Raw genomic sequence first — 23,172 nt, 5'->3', positions numbered from 1 at the left:
TGAGATTAATCAGAATGCACAATAAAAAAACATGATTTTTTAAATTTGTTAAAAATCTGTGTACTCTACGTATATATGTGGACATTTTGGGCATACACTCTTAAAAATAAAGGTGCTTCACGATGCTATAGAAGAATCTTTTTTTGTCTAAATGGTTTCATAAAGAACCTTTAACATCTGAAGAACCTTTCTGTTTCACAGAACGTTCTTTGTGGTGAACGAAGGTTCTTCAGATTATAAAAAGGTAAGAAAGAGATGGTTCTTTAAAGAACCTTTGACTGAATGGTTCTGTATAGAACCAAAAATGGTTCTACCATGGCATTGCTGTGAAGAACCTTCTAATGCACCTTTATTTTTAAGAGCGTATATGTATATAGTCAATTGTTTAACTATTATGACGTCATCTATCATCTTCAATGCAATTGATTTGCATACAAATGGTTATGCAAATGATTGCACAATCTGGTCATGGTTCATGAATAATCTATAAATTCTCTTTTTTGTAAGAGTAAACAGGATTTGAAACATTTCTATAGTTGCACAAACATGTACACTGATATTGTAGAGATCTCTGTCTATCCAAATATTCAAACTGTTCATACTAATCATGTGGGAAAGATCAAAACAACTACCAAATGCATCCAAAACAAGTCAGATGTTAAATTCTAAAATGTTAATGCAGTCCTGTAGTTAAAAACAGTAGCATGTGGCGCCTGCAACACAAGGTCATGGGTTCGATTCCCAGTAAATGCATAAACGAATAAATTGTGTGCAATGATAAAAGCATCTTTCAAATGCATACATGCAAATCACATTTAACAAATACACTGGCACTGGTTATCATCTTCCAGATGAACATTTTCTCATATACTAAGCATGTCATATTTCATAGTAGCAGTCTTGTATGATTCTTTGAAAATGAAATGGCAACTTGATTTTTACATTTTTACAGGAAATCTAAATGTCTGTGTGGTTTGTAGGCGGCTGTGATTTGATTATGACGTGACGAGTGCTGTGTTAAAGCATTACGAGTGCCAGTGATATGAAAACATAAACTCTGTGGCTGCTGAAGGGACGCGGCGTTCTTCATCTTAATCTGCGAGCAGCAGCGTGAAATGAGCTTCAGCCGTCCATTTATTTGGCCATTGAATCTGCTGAGGTTTAATGAAGTCTTATGAAAGCTGACAGACGACTGGAGATGATTTACACGCTCCTCGGACAATCGATGGGGCTGTGAATGTCTCTCGGATTGCAGGCTTTACCTGCGACGGCTCATTTAGTAGTGTCAGATTCACACTAAATGACAGAATCATTCTCTTGCTGTACAAGAGAATGACTGGAAAAGCTCCATAGATTATGGGCACTTGATCTAAATATTATCATGATTATTTTGGTCAGTCATGTGATCACAATTATTTAACACAAACATGTATTCAGTGAACATGGAAAAAAAGTCTTTTTAACAGTGGATTTACTTGAGCTGTAATTATAATTCAACTGAAAAACAAATGTAGAAATGAGCTTAAATCAATCAATAATATATGTGACCCTGGACCACAAAACCAGTCGTAAGGGTCAATTAAAAAAAAAAATGGAGACGTATACATTATCCAAAACCTAAATAAATAAGCTTTCCATTGATGTATGGTTTGTAAGGACAGGACAATATTTGGAGATAAAACTATTTGAAAATCTGGAATGTGAGGGTGCAAAAAATCTAAATATTGAGAAAATTACTTGTCCAAGTGAAACAGAAATGCATATTTTTAATCCAAAATTAAGTTCTGATATATTTATGGTAGGAAATTTACAAAATATCTTAATGGAACATGATCTTTTCTTAATATCCTAATGATTAATGATCGATAATTTTGACCCACACAATGTATTGTTGGCTATTGCTAAAAATATACCTATAAATATAAAATATACATACAATATCTATACAATTTTGGATCAATACTGAACTGAATTGATCTGGATAATGACACTGTTATCTTCTGTAGTAGCTGAAATTGTTGTTTTTTTTTCCAAACATGAATTTTACAACATTAACACTATTATTTTCCAGTTTATTACTGTGAAGATGCTTTAAAAATGATCTATATTGTATAAAGCACTATGGAAATAAATGCAACTTGACAATTAAATTATATATATATATATATATATATATATATAATATAAAAATATAACAAAATACATAATATCAAAATAATACATAAAATTAAACAATCAACTAAAAGATCATCACTGTGAAATGGAATGCAGTACAATATTTGCTTTTTGATGATCTTGTTTTCATAATAGTTGCACACTATTATGCAGCTGAACTGAACTGAGCTGAGTTAGACTAATTGCTCAGTTGTAGTAAGGATGATTATCTACAAACAGGAATGTCCAGAACCGCAAATCTGTGTTTGTAGAACATTTGGAATGGGATTCACAAAGCAGATTGGGTGTGGACATCAGACACATTTCAGCACCACGGACAGCTCCAGAAGAACTGCCAGCATTCCCACAATTCCCTGCCTGAGCAGCTGATGAGAGCATCAGATTCAGCACCCTTCAAACACCCAAATACACCAGAGGCTGGACTTTATTGTGATTAATAGTGATTAACTAGTAGTTTTTAAATTCTGAAGGAAATGTAAGCAGAGTTTGCATGTGCAAAAGCCACCACTGTAATGCTAGCGTGTAGAAAATGCGATTAAATTTTTTCCTTTAATCATGCAGCCCTATTATGGTGTTATGTAAGGATGCCAGGGCATTGCTAACTGGTTGCTAGGGTGTTGTGTTTGGTTGCTAGGTTGTTAATTGCAGTCTCATGTGAAAAGAGTCCTGAAAAGAGTCTTCTGAACTGGAGATGCGGCTCGGGTTTCCTCATTCAGTGTGCATCTGTGAGGTTTGTTCACGTGTTTATCTTTGGGAAAGCACAAACACTGCATGTGATGATGCTTTCACTCAGGTCAGCTCTGAACAAACCTCCTCAGGCTCGTCAACAAAAACCAAAAATAGATGAGAAGAAAAATGTGAAAAAGATCTCAGCATTCAGACACATGCATTTCACTGTGAACCAGATAAGAGTAAACTGATTGACTGGATTCACTCTGAGATCACAGATGAGGGTTTTTATAGTTTACTAAAACCATCTTTTAATAAAATAAATGTCTAAAACTAATTTCAGATAGTTGCAAAAGCAATAAATCAAATTTTTAGTAAGTTATAAAAATAAATAAAATGTAAATAAAAATGAGAAAATATTTAAATAAAAAGTAAAAAAAAAATTTTTTTTTATAATTTCTATTTTCTATATAGGCATTTAAAAAAATGCTAAAAATACAAATCCAGATCACAGATGAGGATTTTTATAGTTAACTAAAACTATAAAGTTTAAAGTTAACTATAAAAAAATAATTAAATACAATAAATGTCTAAAACTCATTTTGGATAAAAATTAATTAATTATTAATTAGTTAATTAAATAAAAAGTAAAAAATATTTAATAATTAAAAAATACTCATTTTTTATTTTTAAAATAATTTCTATATAGACATTTTAAAAAATGGTTTTAACAATTTAAACACTTTCACATTAGAATGAAAAAGGCAAAATATAAAAATAAAAAAGAATTTGTGATACAATTCATATTTCATAATAATTCACAAAATATTAATAAAAACTCTCAGTGACACTGAAATAACACTGGTCCTGACTTACATAATAAGAAGCTGGAGTGAGTGGAATGAAGGATTATGTTTTTCATTTATTATATGACTCAGCTCATGTTCTCAGGCGGTTTAATCGCCGTATGAGAGCAGGAAACGGCCCATTACTGTCACTCTCTCCATTAAACATCATGTAATGTTCTGTTCAAAGCCGCACCGTTAGATTGTCGTCACGAGCTCTTTCGGCTGTTTGTATTGCTCATATATGCGCAGTGTGTCATATTCTCTCTCTAGCTAACAACAGGAAGCCAGTTAAGTTTCCTGTATTGCTGGTGAATGCATTGATAAATGATGGTGCTCTGGTGCTGCTGGTGTTGTGGTTGTGAATCTGAGCCGGCCTCAGCAGGATTACCTCTAATCTGATGGTCCTGCGTTCATCGCTGCTTTAATCTGACGCTCCACAACAACAGTCCGCTTCATTCGTCTGACACTGTAACCTGTACACAAACCAGCCGTCTGTAATCACACACCATCACGCTTCAACACTCGCAAACACAACAGACATTACAGAAGCTTATATGTAATAAGGCTATTAAACACACTTAATACATAATCACTACTTTATTTCATTTATTAATGTCCAAGAGTGAACATCTTAATTCTGTCATCTTAATGAGATATATACTGATATGCAACATTCTGTGGATATATATGATGTATATACAATATACAATGATGTTGTGATGTCATTACACAATGACGTCATATATAATCATATATAATCACGACGATATTGTGACTACATCAAATCTCAGCAAAAAAATGATTTATATATGTTCATTTAGATTTGTTCCTAAAATAAATGCATAATATTATATTAAAATATAAATAACTGTATTTTTAAATATAACACTGAATAATTGAACACTCGGGCATTTTTGAACGATTACGATAAGTTTTATTTTTTTAGTAAACTAGTAAAATTTTTCATATTGTTTTTTTTCACCGTTTTTTTTATGCAATACAATACAATACAATACAATATGCATTGTATTTTGTATTTTCAGGTCATGGGGTTACAACAGATAATAATGAATAATGGATAATGTCCTAGAAAATTGCTAGTATCTTTTTTTTTGGATATTTTTCTTACAGTGTACTAACCATAGGTACCAACTGATAATCGCAGGTAAGCTACTACAAGGTGTGTCATTAATGAAATTATTATTATTGTTATTGTTATTATTATTATTATTATTAAATTGAACAATTTCAAATAGCTAACTTTAAAATATGTGCCTTCGAGTCACTTATCAAAACTTGAAATAAATTTTAAAAATAGCTGAATTTGTTGCTAGGTGCTTTTGGGGGAAAAAATAGCAAAAGTTGCTAAATTTAGCAACAAAATTGCCAGGTTGGCAGCACTGGTTACACCCAAATAATATTTAACTTTTTGCAAATAAATCCTTTTTGCATACAAAATTAGAGTTTGATTAGAAATAAAATGCAACAAAAATATTCCATTGACAGGCGATATTTACCTTGATTTTTCTTTGTTTTCAAGCTCTTCACTTCACAGTTGTCTCACAGCATAATAAATAATCAAAAACGCATTTGAAAGGGTGCACAAATAAATGACTGAAGCATGCAGGTGAAATATTTTACACTGTCATTCAACAGATGAAGTCAGAAATCTGTTATTTTTAATGCAAACCTACCCTTGGGGTAATGGGAAGTGAGAGTAATTGAAAAAACACATAATAATGGTATAAATGTTGAAATGTTGTCCATTTCCTACTGTAAATATATCAAAACTTAATTTTTGATTAGTAATATGCATTGCTAAGAACTTCATTTGGACAACTTTAAAGGTGATTTTCTCAATATTTAGATTTTTTTTTTTTTGCACCCTCAGATTGCAGATTTTCAAATAGTTGTATCTCGGCCAAATATTGTCCAATCCTAACAAACCATACATTAGTGGAAAGCTTATTTATTCAACTTTCAGAGTTTTTTCTTCTACACTGAGCCATGAATCTCCACTTCAGTAGCACTTCCACACACCAAACTTTACATTTTTATTCCTGTGTATATCTTGTTGAAGATGAATAATATTTTGATGCCAGTCTTACGATTATAGATGCACATGTGCGTTCAGAAGAGTGTGTGTGCATGGAAATGTAGACCATCTAGAAGTCTCTGCGTGTGTCTGTGTGTGTTTTTGACCTTGCGGTGGGGAGGTGTGTCGACCACAACTGACATTGAGAGGACGGGGATGTCTTGGCATGGCACAGATCTAGCTGTGTTATTCAAACACACACACAGAGAATGGAGCAGGTGGTGTTGTGTAGGTGTAAGTGAGTTAACCAGTTAGAGCTACAGATTTAACAAGCAGTAGGACGTTTACTAAGGTCACCTGAATGACAAACACTCAACCATAAGATATCTATCTTTCTGTCTATCTATCTATCTATCTATCTATCTTAGTCCGTTTCTCTTGCTCTCCCTCAGTTTAAAGGCATAGCTCACCCAAAAATCAATTTGTTGTTAATTTACTGTAAATTACTTTTTCAAAATCAGCCCTAAGTATCATAGGTATATTTGTAGTAACAGACAACAATACATTGTATGGGTCAAAATGATCAATTTTTCTTTTATGCCAAAAATTATTAGGACATTAAGATCATGTTCCATGAAGATATTTAGTAAATTTCCTACTGTAAATATATCAAAACTTAATTTTTGATTAGTAATATGCATTGCTAAAAATGTAATTTGGACAACTTTAAAGGCGATTTTCTCAATAATTTTCTTAATTTTTTTTTTTTTGCACCCTCAGATTCCAGATTTTCAAATAGTTGTACCAATATCCAAATATTGTCCTATTCTAACAAACCATACAACAATAATAATAAAAAAAAAAAGTTTATTTATTCAGCTTTCAGATTTTTCTTCTACACTGAGCCATAAATCTCCACTTCAGTAGCACTTACATAAACCAAACTTTACATTTTTATTCCTGTCTATATCCTGAAGTTTTTTTTACAGAAGAATTTGTCCATATATGATTTGCTTGATTATATACAACATTTTATTCCTCAAAACAATTGTGAAAATATATTGTTTTCTGTCTGTTCTAAGGATTTTCTGATTTATGAAGTGACAAAAATGACATCCAAAATTCCCTCTAATATGTCAAAAAAAAAATTAAGAAGAACTTTAAAACTGACTCAGTGTTTAGATTTTTGTACTATAAATTTAAGCAAATTAGCACATATTTCATTAAATGATTCCTTATTTGCATATCTAAACCTAACATTTGTCGGCGCCAATAGCCTCGCGGTTAGTGCGCCGACATGTGGTACAATTGCGCTCACGGTGACCTGAGGTCGAATCCCGGCTTGTGGTCCTTTGCCAATCCCACTCCCCTTTCTCTTCACCCAATGCTTTCCTGTCTAATCTACACCGTCCTGTCCAAATAAAGACATAAAAACGCCCATAAATAAATCTTCAAACAACTAACATTTTAGAAGCAGTTATCAATGTAAATAGTAAGGTAATAACTATTAGTTAATTTTTTTTGCCCTATTCACCTGCAGTGTCTTGCCTTAAGATGCAAAACATTTACGTTTCACATCATTATTGGTTGCTTTAATAATATAATTGCATATATGTGACATTGTGTGATTACATAAACAAACTAGTAAATTTAATCAGTTCGTTGAAATCTATTGTTTGAAAGAATCAATTAATTTCCCTGTTTGTCTGAGGCTCTGGAATTCAGGTCATTATTTTGTAAACAATGTTCATTTTCTTGCACAAATAGAACATTTTTCTTCGTAAGACCTCAATATATCATCAGGAGCCACAGGTATTTTGTGTTGCCTGATATGCTATTTTGGCTCTCGAAGTGCCGGTAGCCATTGGCTCGCATTACATGAATCAACAAGGAGCATGGTTTCGACTAAAAATCTTCTTTAATGTTCTATGGAAGAAAAAAGTCACCTTCATCTTGGATAGCCGGAGGGTGAGCGAATTAATAGCAATTTTTCAATTTCAGGTGAACTGAACCCTTAATGCACATTAGCATGTAATATTGCAGCATAATGCTCTCTCTCTCTCTCTCTCTCTCTCTCTCTCTCTCTCTCTGTTGGTTGTGTTGTCTCTGTGCTGTAATCATGCGCGTGTGTGATGCTGACGCTGCATGCGGTGGGGGAGGAGGCGGCGCTCTGGGATTAGATGGGGGGGGGGGAAGCATCCAACCGGCCTGTCCATCATCACAGCTGCCTGCAGACACTGGGGGATGGGACGAGAGACACACACACACACATAGAGAGAGAGAGAGAGAGAGAGAGTCACATCTCTTTTTGTCCTCCTCCGCGTCTCCTCCACAGGGGAAAACACACACTGCTGCTGCTGATTTTTAGCTGTTATTATGGGATGTTTCTGAGTAGCACAGCTGCAGGGATGTGAGTGTTTTGGTGAATCTCACCATTAAATAGTCCAGGTCAAATTTCACCCTAAAATCTTTCTCTTTTTTTATTTTTTATTTTAGGCTGTAATATGACCTGTTTTATAAAATCAGATCTCAGGGTTGACTGATGCTCTTTTAACTTACATAAAGGGAGATCATTGAGATACTATAAAACTGTAGTTTTTAAATTAATAATTAGATTTTTATTTTTACAATTTCCAATTTATTTATTTATTTTTTTCATTTTATTTTATTTATATTTATTTAATTTATTTTAGTAATTTGAGTGTTTTTGTCATTTTTATTTCAGTTTTAATTTGGGTTAATAATACATCAGGTATTTAATACAAGTTAAACTAAATGAAAATGTTTCCTTGGCAAAAAAAACAAACAAACAAACAAAAAAAAATAAATATATATATATATACTATATATATATATATATATATAGTATATTTTCCAATTTATTTTAATTTTAGTTTTAGTAATTTGAGTCTTTTTGTCATTTTTCATCTTTATTTCAGTTTTAATTTGGGTTATTTTAATACATCAAGTTAAACTAAATGAAAATGTTTCCTTGGAAAACAAAACAAAACAAAACAAAGCAAAAAAAAAAACTCATAGTATTTAGTATTTTTGTTAGCATTTAGTTTTTTTAGTTTTTAGTTTTTTAATATTTTATTTTATTTTAGTTAGCATTTATTTTTAAAGTAACCTTTTTTTGTTAATGGTTTTTGTTTTAGTTTCTTGGGACAGAAAGTGAGATCACTAAGATACTATTATAGTTTTTTTTAAACAATTTGAATTAGCTTTTATTTTTACAATTTAATTTTTAATTTTTAATATTTTCTTTATGCATTTTTTAGTAATTTTGGTCTTTTTTTTTTTTTTTTTTTTATTTTTTTGTTGTTTTTTATATTTCAATTCATTAAACTAAAGGAAAATAAGATGTTTGTTTGGCACCTCAAATATTTTATTTTATTTGTTTTTTAGATTTTAGATGAACTATATTAAACCTTCCCAGAAAACACTAGCACCTGCATATCAGTTCTAGCTATAGCATCCTGCTGGTGAGTTTTTCACAGGCAAACATCACTCACATTTCTTTGAGACGCTGACGTGAGCTGAGTCAGATACGAAGTGTGTGTTTACTGTGTTTATCAATATTCTGTGGTTCTCATCTGTCCAGCTCCAGATCAATAGTGATTGGATCAATGTGAGGGTGGCACCCGTCCATATGGCCGCTCCATATGGCTTGTGTTTATGGCTGTCAGGAGAACCTGCAGCTAATGCCATCTGGACAGATCAGCACGTCACAGAGACAGTGAAGGTGCAGCGGGATGCCAGGCTTTCTGCAGTCCTGTTTACTCTTTTGATTGATTACAGAACGCTTCCCTTTTCAACAGCATTACTGCTCGAGTGTTTGCTCGTGCAAAACTCCTGTTTCATGTGAAAAATCCTTCCTCAGGTCAAGTTCCATTTATTTATATTATACTTTATAAAACACAGATTGATTATGAAACAAATTCAATCCCAGCTGTAAAGCAGCTCTACAGAAAACAATAGAGTCGTTATTCAGATCAATTCAGTTGAGTAAGAGTGTCAGCGTTGCATCTGTTTTGAAATACTCAATGTTTACTGCTGAGCCTTCAACAAATCCTGTTTTTTTTTCAACCTCAGGCCCAAAGCACATCACATTATTGACTTTGTGTCCGTAACAATATTGGTTGTGCAAATCCTGCGTATTCTCAGACCAAAAGATTAAAAAATGCATCAAAGTTAATCTAATTCAGATTTTATTATTTAGAATTTATTATATTTAGCAACTTACTGTAGTCAAATGTTTCCTAATCAATTAAAAATCATCTTAGCACTGTTACTTCTGCATCTCTTAATCTCTTTACAATAGTTGGTAATTGATGAGCAGCTGGTCTTTCACTTATTGATTTATTTATTGTATATTAAGTATGTTCGTATATGCCAATTGTGATTTCTGATGGCTTTGAATATGCTGCAGTCTCACTTTTTCTACTGGTATAAATACATTTTTACAAATTTTCATTGATATGCTGTTATAGTTTGTTAATATTTTGAATTAAATGTTGTTTAAATTTATTTACTTTCACTTTAATTTTAAAGGTTTAGTAATTTTTTTTGTGTTTTTGTCATTTTTATATTAGCTTTTGGGTTTACAAACATCTATATAGTATTTATTCATTTTTATTTATTAGTCATTTTAGTTCTTCAACTTAAACTAAACACAAATGAGAAATGTTGCCTTAGCAGCTAGCGAAAATAAAAAAATGCATCAAATTAATTAAACCTAATTCAAGGAGAATTTATTATATTTAGGATATTTCGATTTTTACGGTGACGCATTGCTGCCACACGCATATTATTTTTTCCACTCAATTATGTTTTCACGTTAAAACAACATATTTTTTCTCATAACAACGACACATTATGTCATAAAAATGATATGTTTTTCTTGTTAATACGATATAATTGAGTGGAAAAAAATTATATGTGGTAATAATAAGATGTTATGTTGTTTTAACAACATTTTCTCTTAATAATGTCTTTTCTTGTAATGAGGAGATGGTTTCTCGTTAAAATGACTTCCTTTTTCAAAAAAAAAAAAGAGATGTTATGTCGTTAAAACTACATAATTATCTTGTTAAAACAACATCTTTTCTCGTAAAAATGAGATGTTATGACATTAAAATTATATCTTTTCTCATAAAAATTAAATGTTATGTTGTTAAAAAGACAATTATTTCATTAAAACTACATATCTGTTATTGTACTGACATATTATTTCATAAAAACTATGTTTTTGTTATTACGCCATGATTGAGTGAAAAATTATATATTGTAATGAGATGTTATGTTATTTTAACAACATCTTTTCTCGTAACGTTAAACGACATAATTATCCCATTAAAACATCTTTTTTTCTTGTAATAATGACATATTATGTCATAAAAACAATGTTTTTCCTGTTATAGAAGGTATGCTAGCTTTGAATGACTTAAGTTTGATTTAACAACACATTGAAATACAAATAATAAATAAAGAGAGGTATTATTATTTTGTTTTGTTTGAAATTTTGTATTTTTTGTTTGTGGGTAAAACAAATGAGCTTATGCTTTAATGTTTGGTTCACATGCGTGGGCAGCCTTGATACTTTAGTCTGATTATATATTAATTATATATTATTGATTATATATTATTAAATTATATCTTTAGCTGAATCAAGCCACGAGTCGAATCGCGTCCTTCTTCTGCAGTAAATTCTAGAATTCTAGAATATTTCCATAATCGCTTCTGTAGACGCTCATTTATCTCAGGACTGTGCCGTGGACAATCGTTCACATAATGTAACCATGAATCTTCTATAACAGGAAAAACTATTGTTTTTGTGACATATGTCGTTGTTACGAGAAAAAATATGTTGTTTTAATGAGAAAAGATGTAGTTTTAATGAGATAACTGTCGTTTTAACAATATAACATCTTGTTTTTATGAGAAAATATCTTATATGTAGTTAAAATGACATAACATCTCGTTATTACGACATAATTGAGTGGAAAAAATATGTGTGTGGTAGCAATGCATCACTGTAGATTTTATATATATTTATTAAAATATAATATTGATGCACTGAGACATGCAAACTGGCTGATAATAAATTATAAAATGTATTTTACTTATTTCTTTTGCAGTGCACAATAAAATTATTTTATTTATAAATTGATGTCATTAAGTTCAGCATCTTTACCGTAGAAACGAGCGTTAGAAATCAGGTGCATGTCCTGATTTCACCCGGCAGCATCTCTATCACGTTCATCCCAGAGCGCTTCAGTGTGTGCTGTAATCGTCACTCACCTCGCCATCCTTCTGTTGCACAGGGACTTCCTCCCACGCGGCTCCGGTATCGTCACCCGCCGTCCCCTCGTCCTGCAGCTCATCAACTGCCCCACAGGTGAGCCGCTCTCCAGGTAACAGCAGGTTAAACAGCAGGCAGCGCTGGTCTGGGATCAGGTGCTTCTGGCTTCTGGAAACACATCAGATGCATTTGACATGAGTCATTGGTTCCTTTTAAAAAGTCTCTTTGGCATAAACACTGCCATCTGGTGTAGCAGTCTGCACTTACAATTGAACTCTATAAAGCCTTGTGTATTGCATTTCTAAGACTCTACATGATCAACATGAGCAAAACTTTACTGCCTATGCCTATGTCTAATCAGATGTTTAGTTTTTACTGTAATGATGTGTTTCATAATGTTTCCTCTCAGAATATGCTGAGTTCCTTCACTGTAAGGGGAAGAAGTTCACAGATTTCGATGAGGTGCGTCAGGAGATCGAGGCGGAGACGGATCGCGTCACGGGCCAGAATAAAGGCATTTCTCCCGTGCCCATCAACCTGCGCGTGTATTCTCCAAACGGTCAGATTAATAGTCATTCACTCACCCAAACTTCACAGTATCAATGTATTCTTGCGCTGGCTGAAATTAAAGAAGTCCACTTCCAAAACAAAGATTCACATAAAATGACCTCACCCCTTCCCTTTGACTGAAGAAAGTCTTTCTTTCTTCAGTCGTAAAGAAATTATGTTTTTTGAGGGAAACATTTCAGGATTTCATCTCAATGGCTCATCTGGTCTTTCTCTCCCTGAACTCTGTGTGTTCTGGCTCAAGACAGTTAGTGTATGTCGGAAAACTCCAATCGTATTTTCTCCCTCAACTTCAAAAATCCCTTTAAAATCATCCTACATCACTGCAGAAGTACAGACACAGTGTTTACAAAGTGAACATGCAAAGAAGATCAAACACCCTTAACAAAAAAGGTAAAACAGTGATATAGGACGATTTTGAAGTTGAGGGAGAACATGAGATGGGAGTTTTTCCACATACACCAACTGACATGAACCAGAACAAAAACAGTCCAGACAGAGAAGGATGAGACGAGCATTTGACATTAAAAAGTACATAAACTGTATTATTTTTATGAAAATAACCGATCATTTCGCTAGATAAGAACGTTTGTGTTCGTTTGAAGCTGCATTTAAACTGCATTTTGGAAGTTCATAATCGGGGCACCATATCAGTCCATTATATGGAGAAAAATCCTGAAATGTTTTCCTCAAAAAACATAATTTCTTTACGGCTGAAGAAAGAAAGACATGAACATCTTGGATGACAAGGGGGTGACTACATTATCTGTAAATTGTTGTTCAGGAAGTGGACTTCTCCTTCAGTAGTGGCTCTAGTTTGGTTTAACGCTCTCGACTGTGTGTTTTGTGTGCAGTGTTGAACCTGACTCTGGTGGATCTGCCGGGAATGACTAAAGTGCCGGTGGGCGATCAGCCTGCAGACATCGAGCACCAGATCAGAGACATGCTGATGCAGTTTGTGACCAAAGACAACTGCCTGCTGCTGGCCGTGTCGCCCGCCAACTCCGATCTGGCCAATTCTGACGCCCTGAAGATTGCCAAAGAAGTCGACCCGCAGGGTGCGTGAGATCTACAACACACATTAACTCTGATTATGTCCACAAATGCAGATTGCTCATGTGACAGTCTGGCTCATAAAAAAAATAATAATAATTGTGTGATGATGCATCCACACTCAAGCGTGACGTCATATTGATTAACAGGGTTTTTGAAGGTTTTATGAAAGTAAATTCAAGGCTTTTCAAGACCAAGTGAAGAAAATGTAAGGAATAAATTTAATGGAAAACAATGTAAATATGGTCTCTAAATGTAAAGTTTGAAAATACAACTTTGTACTGTTGATCACACTGTAAAAAATGCTGCTCTTAATCAGTATTTTTGTCTTACTTTCCAGTGCAAGTGTTTAAAGATTCTTAAATAAAGATGCATTTATTTAAGAAGCAAAATGACATAAAATAAGTCTTATTTTATGAGAAATTGATTGAGTTTGTGATTAAAACAAGAACAAGTATAACTTCATTTAACGTAAAAACAACAACTTTTCATTCCCTATTGACAGATATTTGTTCTTTATGCATAATTTCTCAAAAAACAACTTAATATCTGTATTTTGCATGTCAAGTACAGTTAGTGTGTCTTGATTTAAGCATGTTTGGATATTTGTATTGGAAAACAACAAAGATACTGAGGAAAATATGATTTTTTGCTGCATATGCAACATTTAATGCCATTACTTCATGAGTTTAAGACTTTTTTAATTTAATTTAAGATTCTTTTAAGGCCTTAATTTGAGGAAGGGTCTATTAAGACATATCAAAACATAAGCAAAACTAACTGGTTGCATCTTTAACTTCAGTTCACAATATGTGCTGTTCTCGGGCTTAGTAAGCAATGCTGACAGGTTCTAGATCAAACTGTGCTCGTGTTCTTACGCGTTCTGTGTTTGTGTGTGCGAGCAGGTCTGAGGACGATCGGTGTGATCACTAAACTGGATCTGATGGATGAAGGGACCGACGCTCGGGATATCCTGGAAAACAAGCTGCTGCCGCTGCGGAGAGGTGAGGATCTTTTTATGACACAATGCTAACAAATAAAACAGCTGTCAGTTGTGTTGTGTGACAGTAGCACAGTAAATGTGTCCTGATCCCATTTCCTCAACACGTACTTTATAACACAATTTCTATTGCTTTAATTTATGCTGAGAAATTGTGCCAGCCACTTGTTCTCCCCATTAAGCAGAAATAAGTTCTTTTAATTACAAATATCATCAATTTATTACTATGAGATATTATCGATTGTATTATTATATTATATTTAATTTATAAGAATAATTTTAATGAATTTTAATTTCAAAAAAGCCTCTGATTGGATGTCCTAAAAGATTTACATTATTATTTCACTAATTTAACAACACATTTGCATGTTCACAGTTCTCTAATATAGGATAATCGTCACATGACATGCAGGTAAACAAATTAAATCATGTTTTAGCAGGTGTTTTATTTAGATTTTTTAATCCTTAATCTGTTTGGGTAAAAAGTAAACGCTGTATTATATCCAACTGTATTTTATTAAAATACACTACCAGTCAAAAGATTTTTAATGTTTTTCAAAGAAGTCTCTTCTGCTTACCAAGCCTGCATTTATTGGATCCAAAGTACAGCAGAAACAGTCAAATTTTGTATTTCTTTTACTATTTATAATATATTTTAAAATGTAATTTATTCCTGTGATTTCAAAGCTGAATTTTTAGCATCATGATCCTTCAGAAGTCATTCTTAATATTCTGATTTGCTGCTCAAAAAACATTTAATATTATTATTTTGTTGAAAACAACTGAGTAGAATTTTTTCAGGTTTCTTTGATGAATAGAAAGTTCAGAAGAACAGCATTTATTTGAAATAAAAATCTTTTGTTTTATTATAAATATCTTTAGCATCAGTTTAAAGCATCCTTGCTAAATACAAGTATAATTTCTATAATAAAAAAAACTGACTCCAAGCTTTTAAATGGTATAGTGTATAATGTTACAAAAGCTTTTTTATTTCAGATAAATGCTGATCTTTGGATATTTCTATTCATCGAATCCTGAAATCCTGGAATCCTGAAAAAATTTACTCACATGTTTTAAATGTTGATAATAATAATAATAATAATAAATATTTCTTGAACAGCAAATCAGAGTATTAGAATGATTCCTGAAGGATCATGTGACTGGCGTGATGATGCTTAAAATGTTTAAATCACAGGAATAAATTACATTTTAAAATACACTACCGTTCAAAAGTTTGGGGTCAGTACATTTTTATTGTTTCTTTTTTTTTTTTTTTTAAGAAATTAATACTTTTATTCCCCAAGGATGTATTAAGTTAATAATTAAAAGTTTATTAAAAGTTAATAATAAATAATTTACATTGTTATAAAATATTTATATTTTGAATAAACACTGTACTTTTTAAACTTGTTATTCATGAAAGAATCCTGAAAAAAAAATTACAGGTTCCAAAAAATATTTGTCAGCACAACTGTTGATATTATCCAACACTGATCATTCTAATAATAAATCTGCATATTAGAATGCTTTCTGAAGGATCATGTGACACTTAAGACTGGAGTAACAGCTGATAAAAATTCAGCTTTTCATCACAGGAATAAATTCTATTTTAAAGTATGTTAAAATAAAAAACATTATTTTATATTGTAAAAACATTTTGCAATATTACTGTTTTTTTCTATATTTTTAATCAAATAAATGCAGCCTTGATGAGCATAAGAGACTTCTTTAAAGACTATTACAAGTCTTACTGACCCCAAACTTTTGAACGGTAGTGTATATTCAAATAGAAAGCAGTTATTTTAAATAGTAAAAATATTTCACACTATTACTGATTTTGCTGTATTTTTGATCAAACAAATGCAGGATTGGTGAGCAGAGATTTAAAAAAAAAATATTTAAAAAAAATGTTAAAACAAAAATTTTTTTTTTTTCAAGTTTAGTTTTTGATTTTTTTAAAAATAGAAACTACAGCTACTAGTGACCGTGATTTTTTTGGTGGAAAAGTATACTTACTATAGTAAAGTACTGCACCGCTTTAACGCATCCACTAAAGCAGGTAATGCTGGAGTAGTTCCAGTCTTTCGTAAACATGATCTCTCTGTTTCCCTCTAGTGGAGTAACGTGTGTATTTCTGCAGGAGCGGAAATAGAGAATCAGAGAGAGGGAAAAAGTCTTCATTTCATTGACACATCTGGAAAAAACGTTGTTTTCTTTCTTTGCTTGGCAATAAAGGATATTTATGGGAAAGTCTCGGCTGCAGTGTGCTGACGTACCGGTTTTCCACTCGGAGCTCACGTCCACACTTCAGGTTTTCCCATCAAACACGTCTTCACCTTCCCTCGCCGTGGTCTGCTCGTGTAATACGGCCAACATGAAAACCGCAAACATGCTTTAGAAAAATCCTGGCTTGCAGACGAATGAGCAACGTCACTGGAATGAGACTTAAGAGTTTAACCTCTTAATCCAGACATTTTTCTTTCTTTTTCACTCTCTTTTTCTATTTGTAACTCATGTCATGTAAAAAAAAAGACAAATGAGTTTCTTTATTTACGGCGCTCGTTAAAAACTCAAATGTTTCTCACCAAAATCAGAACTTCAATCATTTGTACTCTTACTGAACCCATCAAACATTGATGTGTTTGTTTGACTGCAGGTTACATCGGTGTGGTGAACCGCAGTCAGAAAGACATTGACGGAAAGAAGGATATTAACGCCGCTATGGCGGCCGAGAGGAAGTTTTTCCTGTCTCATCCCAGTTACAGACACCTGGCCGACCGCATGGGGACGCCGTACCTGCAGAAAACCCTCAATCAGGTGAGACTGTAGAGCAATCAGACAGATTTCAACAACTGAAATCTAAACTCTCTGTCTGGTTTGTTTTGGCCAAATACACACTGCAAAGTTTTGAGAATAACTACTGTGTTTCAATGGATGAACTACAGCACCTGCAGGATAACGCTGTGGGGGCGGAGTCATGAAATGCCAGACTCATGAATATTAATGAATAATGTTACATGATCTTTTGATGTTATGGGACACCAAGCCTGCATTTATTTGATCCAAAGTACAGCAAAACAGTAATATTGTAAAATATTTTTACTATTTAAAATAACTGTTTTCCTTTGAATATATTTTAAAATGTAATTTATTTTTGTGATCAAAGCTGGATTTTCAGCATCATTACTCCAGTCTTCTAATATTCTAATTTGCTGTTAAAAAATATTTATTATTATTATTATTATGTTGAAAACAGCTGAGTACAACTTTTTCAGGTTTCTTTGATGAATAGAAAGTTCAGAAGAACAGCATTTATCTGAAACAGAAATCTTTTTAAACAATAAATAAAAGTATTAATTTCTATAAATTATTTCCCCCTAAAAAAATAAAAAATACATAAAAATTTAATTTAATTTAATGTAAAATAATAAATAAAATAAAATAAAATATAAACTAAAAAATAAAATAAAGAACTGACTTTTGACCAAGCCTTATTTCAGATAAATGCTGATCTTTGGATCTTTCTATTTATTGAAGAATCCTGAAAAAAATGTACTGAACTGTTTTAAATATTGCTATACATAATAATAAAAATGTTTGTTGAGCAGCGAATCAGCATATTAAAATGATTTCTGAAAGATGCTGAAAATTCATTTGAAATCACAGGAATAAATTACATTTTTAAAGTATATTCAAACAAAAAGCAGTTATATTAAATTGCAAAAATATTTCACATTTTTACTGCTTTTGCTGTATTTTGGATCAAATAAATTCAGAATTGGTGAGTGGTTTTAAAAAACATTAAAAATCTTACTGTTCTCACTTTTAACTGGAAATGATGTATTTCACTGAATAAATGTATAAATCACAACATTATTTGTGAATTGTGAACAGAACAAAAAGCAATCGACTAGAGTGTTAGTATATATAATTTTATATTGCACTTTTACTTTGCAAAGCACTTTGAAAAGCATCGTTTAAAAATAAAGTTCACTATTATTAGTGTAGGAATGAAGTCTCAACCTTCAGATTGTCTTCAACTTGGTCTTCTCTTCTCTGTTCTGCAGCAACTGACCAATCACATCCGTGACACGCTCCCTGGTCTGCGCGCTAAACTGCAGAGCCAGCTGCTGTCCATCGAGAAGGAAGTGGAGGAATACAAGAACTTCCGTCCAGACGATCCGTCCCGGAAGACCAAAGCTCTGCTGCAGTCAGTCAATCCCATTCACAGTCTCTGAACGAATAAGTGAACCTCAGATGCTCATTGTGACAGATCTATAGATGCTGAATTCTTAGTATATACATTGATTGGTTTCAGGATGGTGCAGCAGTTCTCGGTGGATTTTGAGAAGCGTATCGAGGGTTCTGGAGATCAGATAGACACGTATGAGCTGTCTGGAGGAGCCAGGATCAATCGCATCTTCCACGAGCGTTTCCCCTTCGAGCTGGTGAAGGTGCGAGAGCAAGATAGTGTTTTTCCACTCAACATTTGCATTAATCACACGATGGGACACGATAAATGCATATACATGCACAATTATGTGTCTGAGACTTTGCATTTACAACAGCCTACCTGAGCAGTTATTTGATCAAAAATATAGTAAAAATGTGAAATATTATTACAGTTTAAAATACCTGTTTTCTGTGTGAATCTATGTTAACATGTAATTTATTCCTGTGATCTAAGATGAATTTTCAGCATCATTACTTCAGTCTTCACTCTGAATTTGCTAGTAAATTTCACTAAAGATAGAAAGAAATAGCAAGAAACACACTGAATTAAACTTTGAAATTGAAAAACTGAAATAGTATTTTCATGAAAAAACACTTTTATTTATGAAAAATCAATTTCATGTTTAGTTCAGTGTTTACCTGCCAGTTCTTTACAATTTATTACTATTAATTATTTTTTGTTTCTTTATAATTTAAATTTACAAGCATTATTTTATTTCTGAAATTTTACAATTTTTTTGGATTTTATATTAGTAATTATTAATATGATACATTTTTCTACTTAATGCATTTTGCTTTGATGCAAACAAAATAACTTCAGAATAAACATTAGTTTACATTAAACATGATATATTGTATGAACTCAGATTAATAAACTAAATTAATAAATAAAAAGTAGGCCTGTTGTTAATGTTAAATAATGCAATTAACTAATGACAACAACTGTAAAGTGTTACCAATTTTAGTTGTTCTGCTAATAATTAAATTGTTTATCAGTGTTGTTCCAGCATTTATTTAAAATAGAAATCTTTTGGACCATTATAAATGTTTTTTGATCAATTTAATGCATCCTTGATAAATAAAAGTGTTAATTTCTTTTTTTTTTTTAACTGTTTTCAACATTGCTAATAATCATAAATGTTTGTTAAGCAGCAAATCAGCATATTAGAATGATTTCTGAAGGATCATATGACACTGAAGACTGGAGTAATGATGCTGAAAATTCAGCTTTGATCTCAGAAATAAATGACATTTTAACAGATATTCACATAGACAACAGCTATTTTAAATTACAAAAATATTTCACAATTTCTAATGTATCTTTGATCAAATAAATGCAGCTTTGGTGAGCAGAAGAGACTGCTTTCAAAAACACTGAAAGTTCTAATTATTCCCAACTTGCGTCTGGTATTGTTTAGTCTGTCTGCTGCAGTTCATCTGCAGCCACAGTGAACAGAAAACAATCTTTTTGAGTTGTCAGACTCATCTTTGACTGCGTCTCTGAGCGAGTCTCTGTATCATTGAGCAGCGGCAGTAATGCATGAGTCACGGCGCAGGATTGCGTCTCCCTCGGGCCTGAGCGCAGCCTTTATGAGTAAAACATTCCGCCTTCCTGTGGCCTGGAAAACACACACACACACACACATTCATCTACAATAAAACACTGTCTGTCGCAGCTAACAGGAAGTAGTTGATCCACAGATCTGTTTGAGGTTTCTGTAGCTCATGAATATCACTAGATCCATTTCTCAGTCATGCTGTTTGTTTTGTATATATAAAACAAATATTTTAAGTCTAACACACATTGTAGTGGTGTCTGTTCTGCTGCTTTTTACAGTTGCAATTGTTGCTGATTTATTACAAACAGAATAGCATAAACTAATCACAGAGATTATATTATTAACATAGTATGAAATGATGATTTTATACTATGATTTAGTAATGTGCTCTCTGTTCTCAGATGGAGTTTGACGAGAAGGAGCTGCGCAAGGAGATCAGCTACGCCATCAAGAACATCCACGGCATCAGGCACGTCTGTCCTTCAGTTCTGTCCCGTTTTACGTGTCCCGCTCGGTCAAACCTCGCGTAATACGTCACACGTCTAATCACAAACGTCTCTGACTCCGGCCGTGCCTCTGTGAAGGGCGTCTCATCTGATCGGAGGAGCAGGAGGACGGGTTTGTGATTAGATTGGTGACCGTCCGTCTCCTCTCCTGTCAAATGAAGCTGCTCTTTAGCGCGTCTGTCTTGTCTTTAGGCACCGTTTGGGCTTCAGTGACTAACATGAGACTTTTATTGCCATAAGTTTTATTTGTAATCCTCCATTTGTCCAGATTATTTCTTATGTACCATATTACTAAAATATGTTTTTTACTTTCTTTATTGACACCACCTTAAAAACACATAGTAAAAATTGGTGTAGAAATTGGTTAGAATTTGCTAGTAAATTCCACTAAAAATACAAAGAAATGGCAAATAACACATAAACTCTGAAATAGTATTTGATGAAAAACACTCCAATAATCTGTTTAATTTACGAAAAATCATTTTTATGTTTAACTTAATGTTTTCCCTAGTGAAAAATAAATATACTAAAATGTATTTAAAATACATTTATTTCATGCTAAGTATACTACAAATACATTTATATATGTACTTAATAAAAAATACCCTGAAATTGTACTTTTAGTATACTTAACTGGTATATTTAAAGTCTGCTAAATTGGAACAACAAATTTTTTTCTTAATGCACAAGATATACTTATAGTATATTTGATTGTGCTAAAGTGGAACTATTGCAAGTATACTTTAGGTTCACTTATTATAATATTTTGTATGTAATAACCGATATTTAAAGATCATAAAATTCTCATTATTAGTGACATTAAAACATATTTTAGGCTTAATGTTAAGAAATATCCATTGTGCACAAGTAGTACTTCAAATAAAGTTTAATTATAATTTTTTGTATCAGTAAGTCTCGAGCAATATGTCAGTAAATAGACGTGAGTTATACTTAGTATAAAATAAATGCATTTTAAATAACTTTTTTACTAAAGTTACCTGCTAATTCTTTATAATTTATTACTATTAATATTTTTTTTAAATGAATTTATATTTATATATTTAAATATATATATTTAAAGATTTTTTTATATTTATTTTTTATTAATTACTTGTTTCTTTATAACTGAAATTTACAAGCATTATTTTATGTGAAAACTGAAATTGCCTCTTTCAGAATTGTTTTAATTTTATATTATTAAGTATTAATATTATTCATTTATCTATTTAATGCATTTTGTTTTGATGCAAACAAAATGGTAACTTTACAATAAATATTAATTTACATTAAACATTAAATGTTGTAATTAACAAGCTTAGATTAATAAATTAATTTAAGTAATAAAAAGTATTTTTAATTGTTAGTTAATGTTAATTAATGCAATTAAGTAATTTCGACAAATGGGACTTTATTGCAGTGTTACCAATTATTGTTACAAAATTATTTTGTTTGTACCATTCTAAAAGAAATGGTAAATATATATATATATATATATATATATAAAAACATTTTTTCTGAACTAAATGTTTTAGTTGATAGTTATATAATGAAACTGTACTTAATTTGATATATTTAAATATAAAACATTGAATAATTTCATTAGTTAACGTCCCAAACTAATACGGTACACATGAAGAGCCTTTCCATCTTTCTTTCCACCCAGTTTCTCCTTTCTGCTGGTGCTGTTCTCAGTTTTGTTGATATGTTGAGCTTCAGCGATCATTATATCAGCAAATTAAACTTAATTGATATTTAAACGTTTTAAAGGAACATAAGTTGAGCGCAGCTTCAGCAGGACATTTGCAGCCATCGTTTCAGTTCTTCATTTATTTGGTATGGGATTTCTTTTGAATTAACACTCTTCTTTCCGCCCAATTTCTCCTTTTCTTTCTCTCCTCCTCCTGTGGTTGTTTTCCCGGGCCTGTCCGTTCTCTCTCTGTCGGGCAGAACTGGGCTCTTCACGCCGGACATGGCCTTTGAGACCATTGTGAAACGGCAGATCGGGAAGATTAAAGAGCCGTGCCAGAAATGTGTGGACATGGTCATTTCTGAGCTAGTCAATACCGTTAGGCAGTGTACCAAGAAGGTAAAGGCCTGCAGGAGGCTTCAAACCAAACTAAGACCCCCGCCAGCCTCTCGCAGGGGTTTGTGGGTGTCGAGCGTTGTGTGTGTTGGTGTGCCTGCGGCTTTGGACAGAGGGATTCTGGGTGGAATGGCAGCATT

General features: G+C 32.4%; 1 protein-coding gene across 2 annotated transcripts in view; it reads left to right on the top strand.

Annotated features, from left to right (window-relative positions):
- The window catches only part of dnm1a (dynamin 1a), a 73,334-nt gene that overhangs the window by 5,854 nt on the left and 44,308 nt on the right, over positions 1-23,172 (top strand). For both annotated transcript variants that reach the window (XM_051111144.1, XM_051111143.1), the window contains exons 2-10: positions 12,054-12,127; positions 12,441-12,590; positions 13,453-13,656; positions 14,557-14,655; positions 17,308-17,468; positions 18,719-18,861; positions 18,970-19,105; positions 20,845-20,912; positions 22,897-23,035. In XM_051111144.1, coding sequence (XP_050967101.1) covers positions 12,054-12,127; positions 12,441-12,590; positions 13,453-13,656; positions 14,557-14,655; positions 17,308-17,468; positions 18,719-18,861; positions 18,970-19,105; positions 20,845-20,912; positions 22,897-23,035 — 1,174 coding nt within the window. The remainder of the gene's footprint in view (positions 1-12,053; positions 12,128-12,440; positions 12,591-13,452; positions 13,657-14,556; positions 14,656-17,307; positions 17,469-18,718; positions 18,862-18,969; positions 19,106-20,844; positions 20,913-22,896; positions 23,036-23,172) is intronic.

This window comes from Labeo rohita, chromosome 5, assembly GCF_022985175.1.
Source record: "Labeo rohita strain BAU-BD-2019 chromosome 5, IGBB_LRoh.1.0, whole genome shotgun sequence".
In the NCBI taxonomy this organism is placed as follows: domain Eukaryota; kingdom Metazoa; phylum Chordata; class Actinopteri; order Cypriniformes; family Cyprinidae; genus Labeo; species Labeo rohita.
Note: the sequence above shows the minus strand (reverse complement) of the source record. Positions and strands in the feature narration are given on the sequence as shown.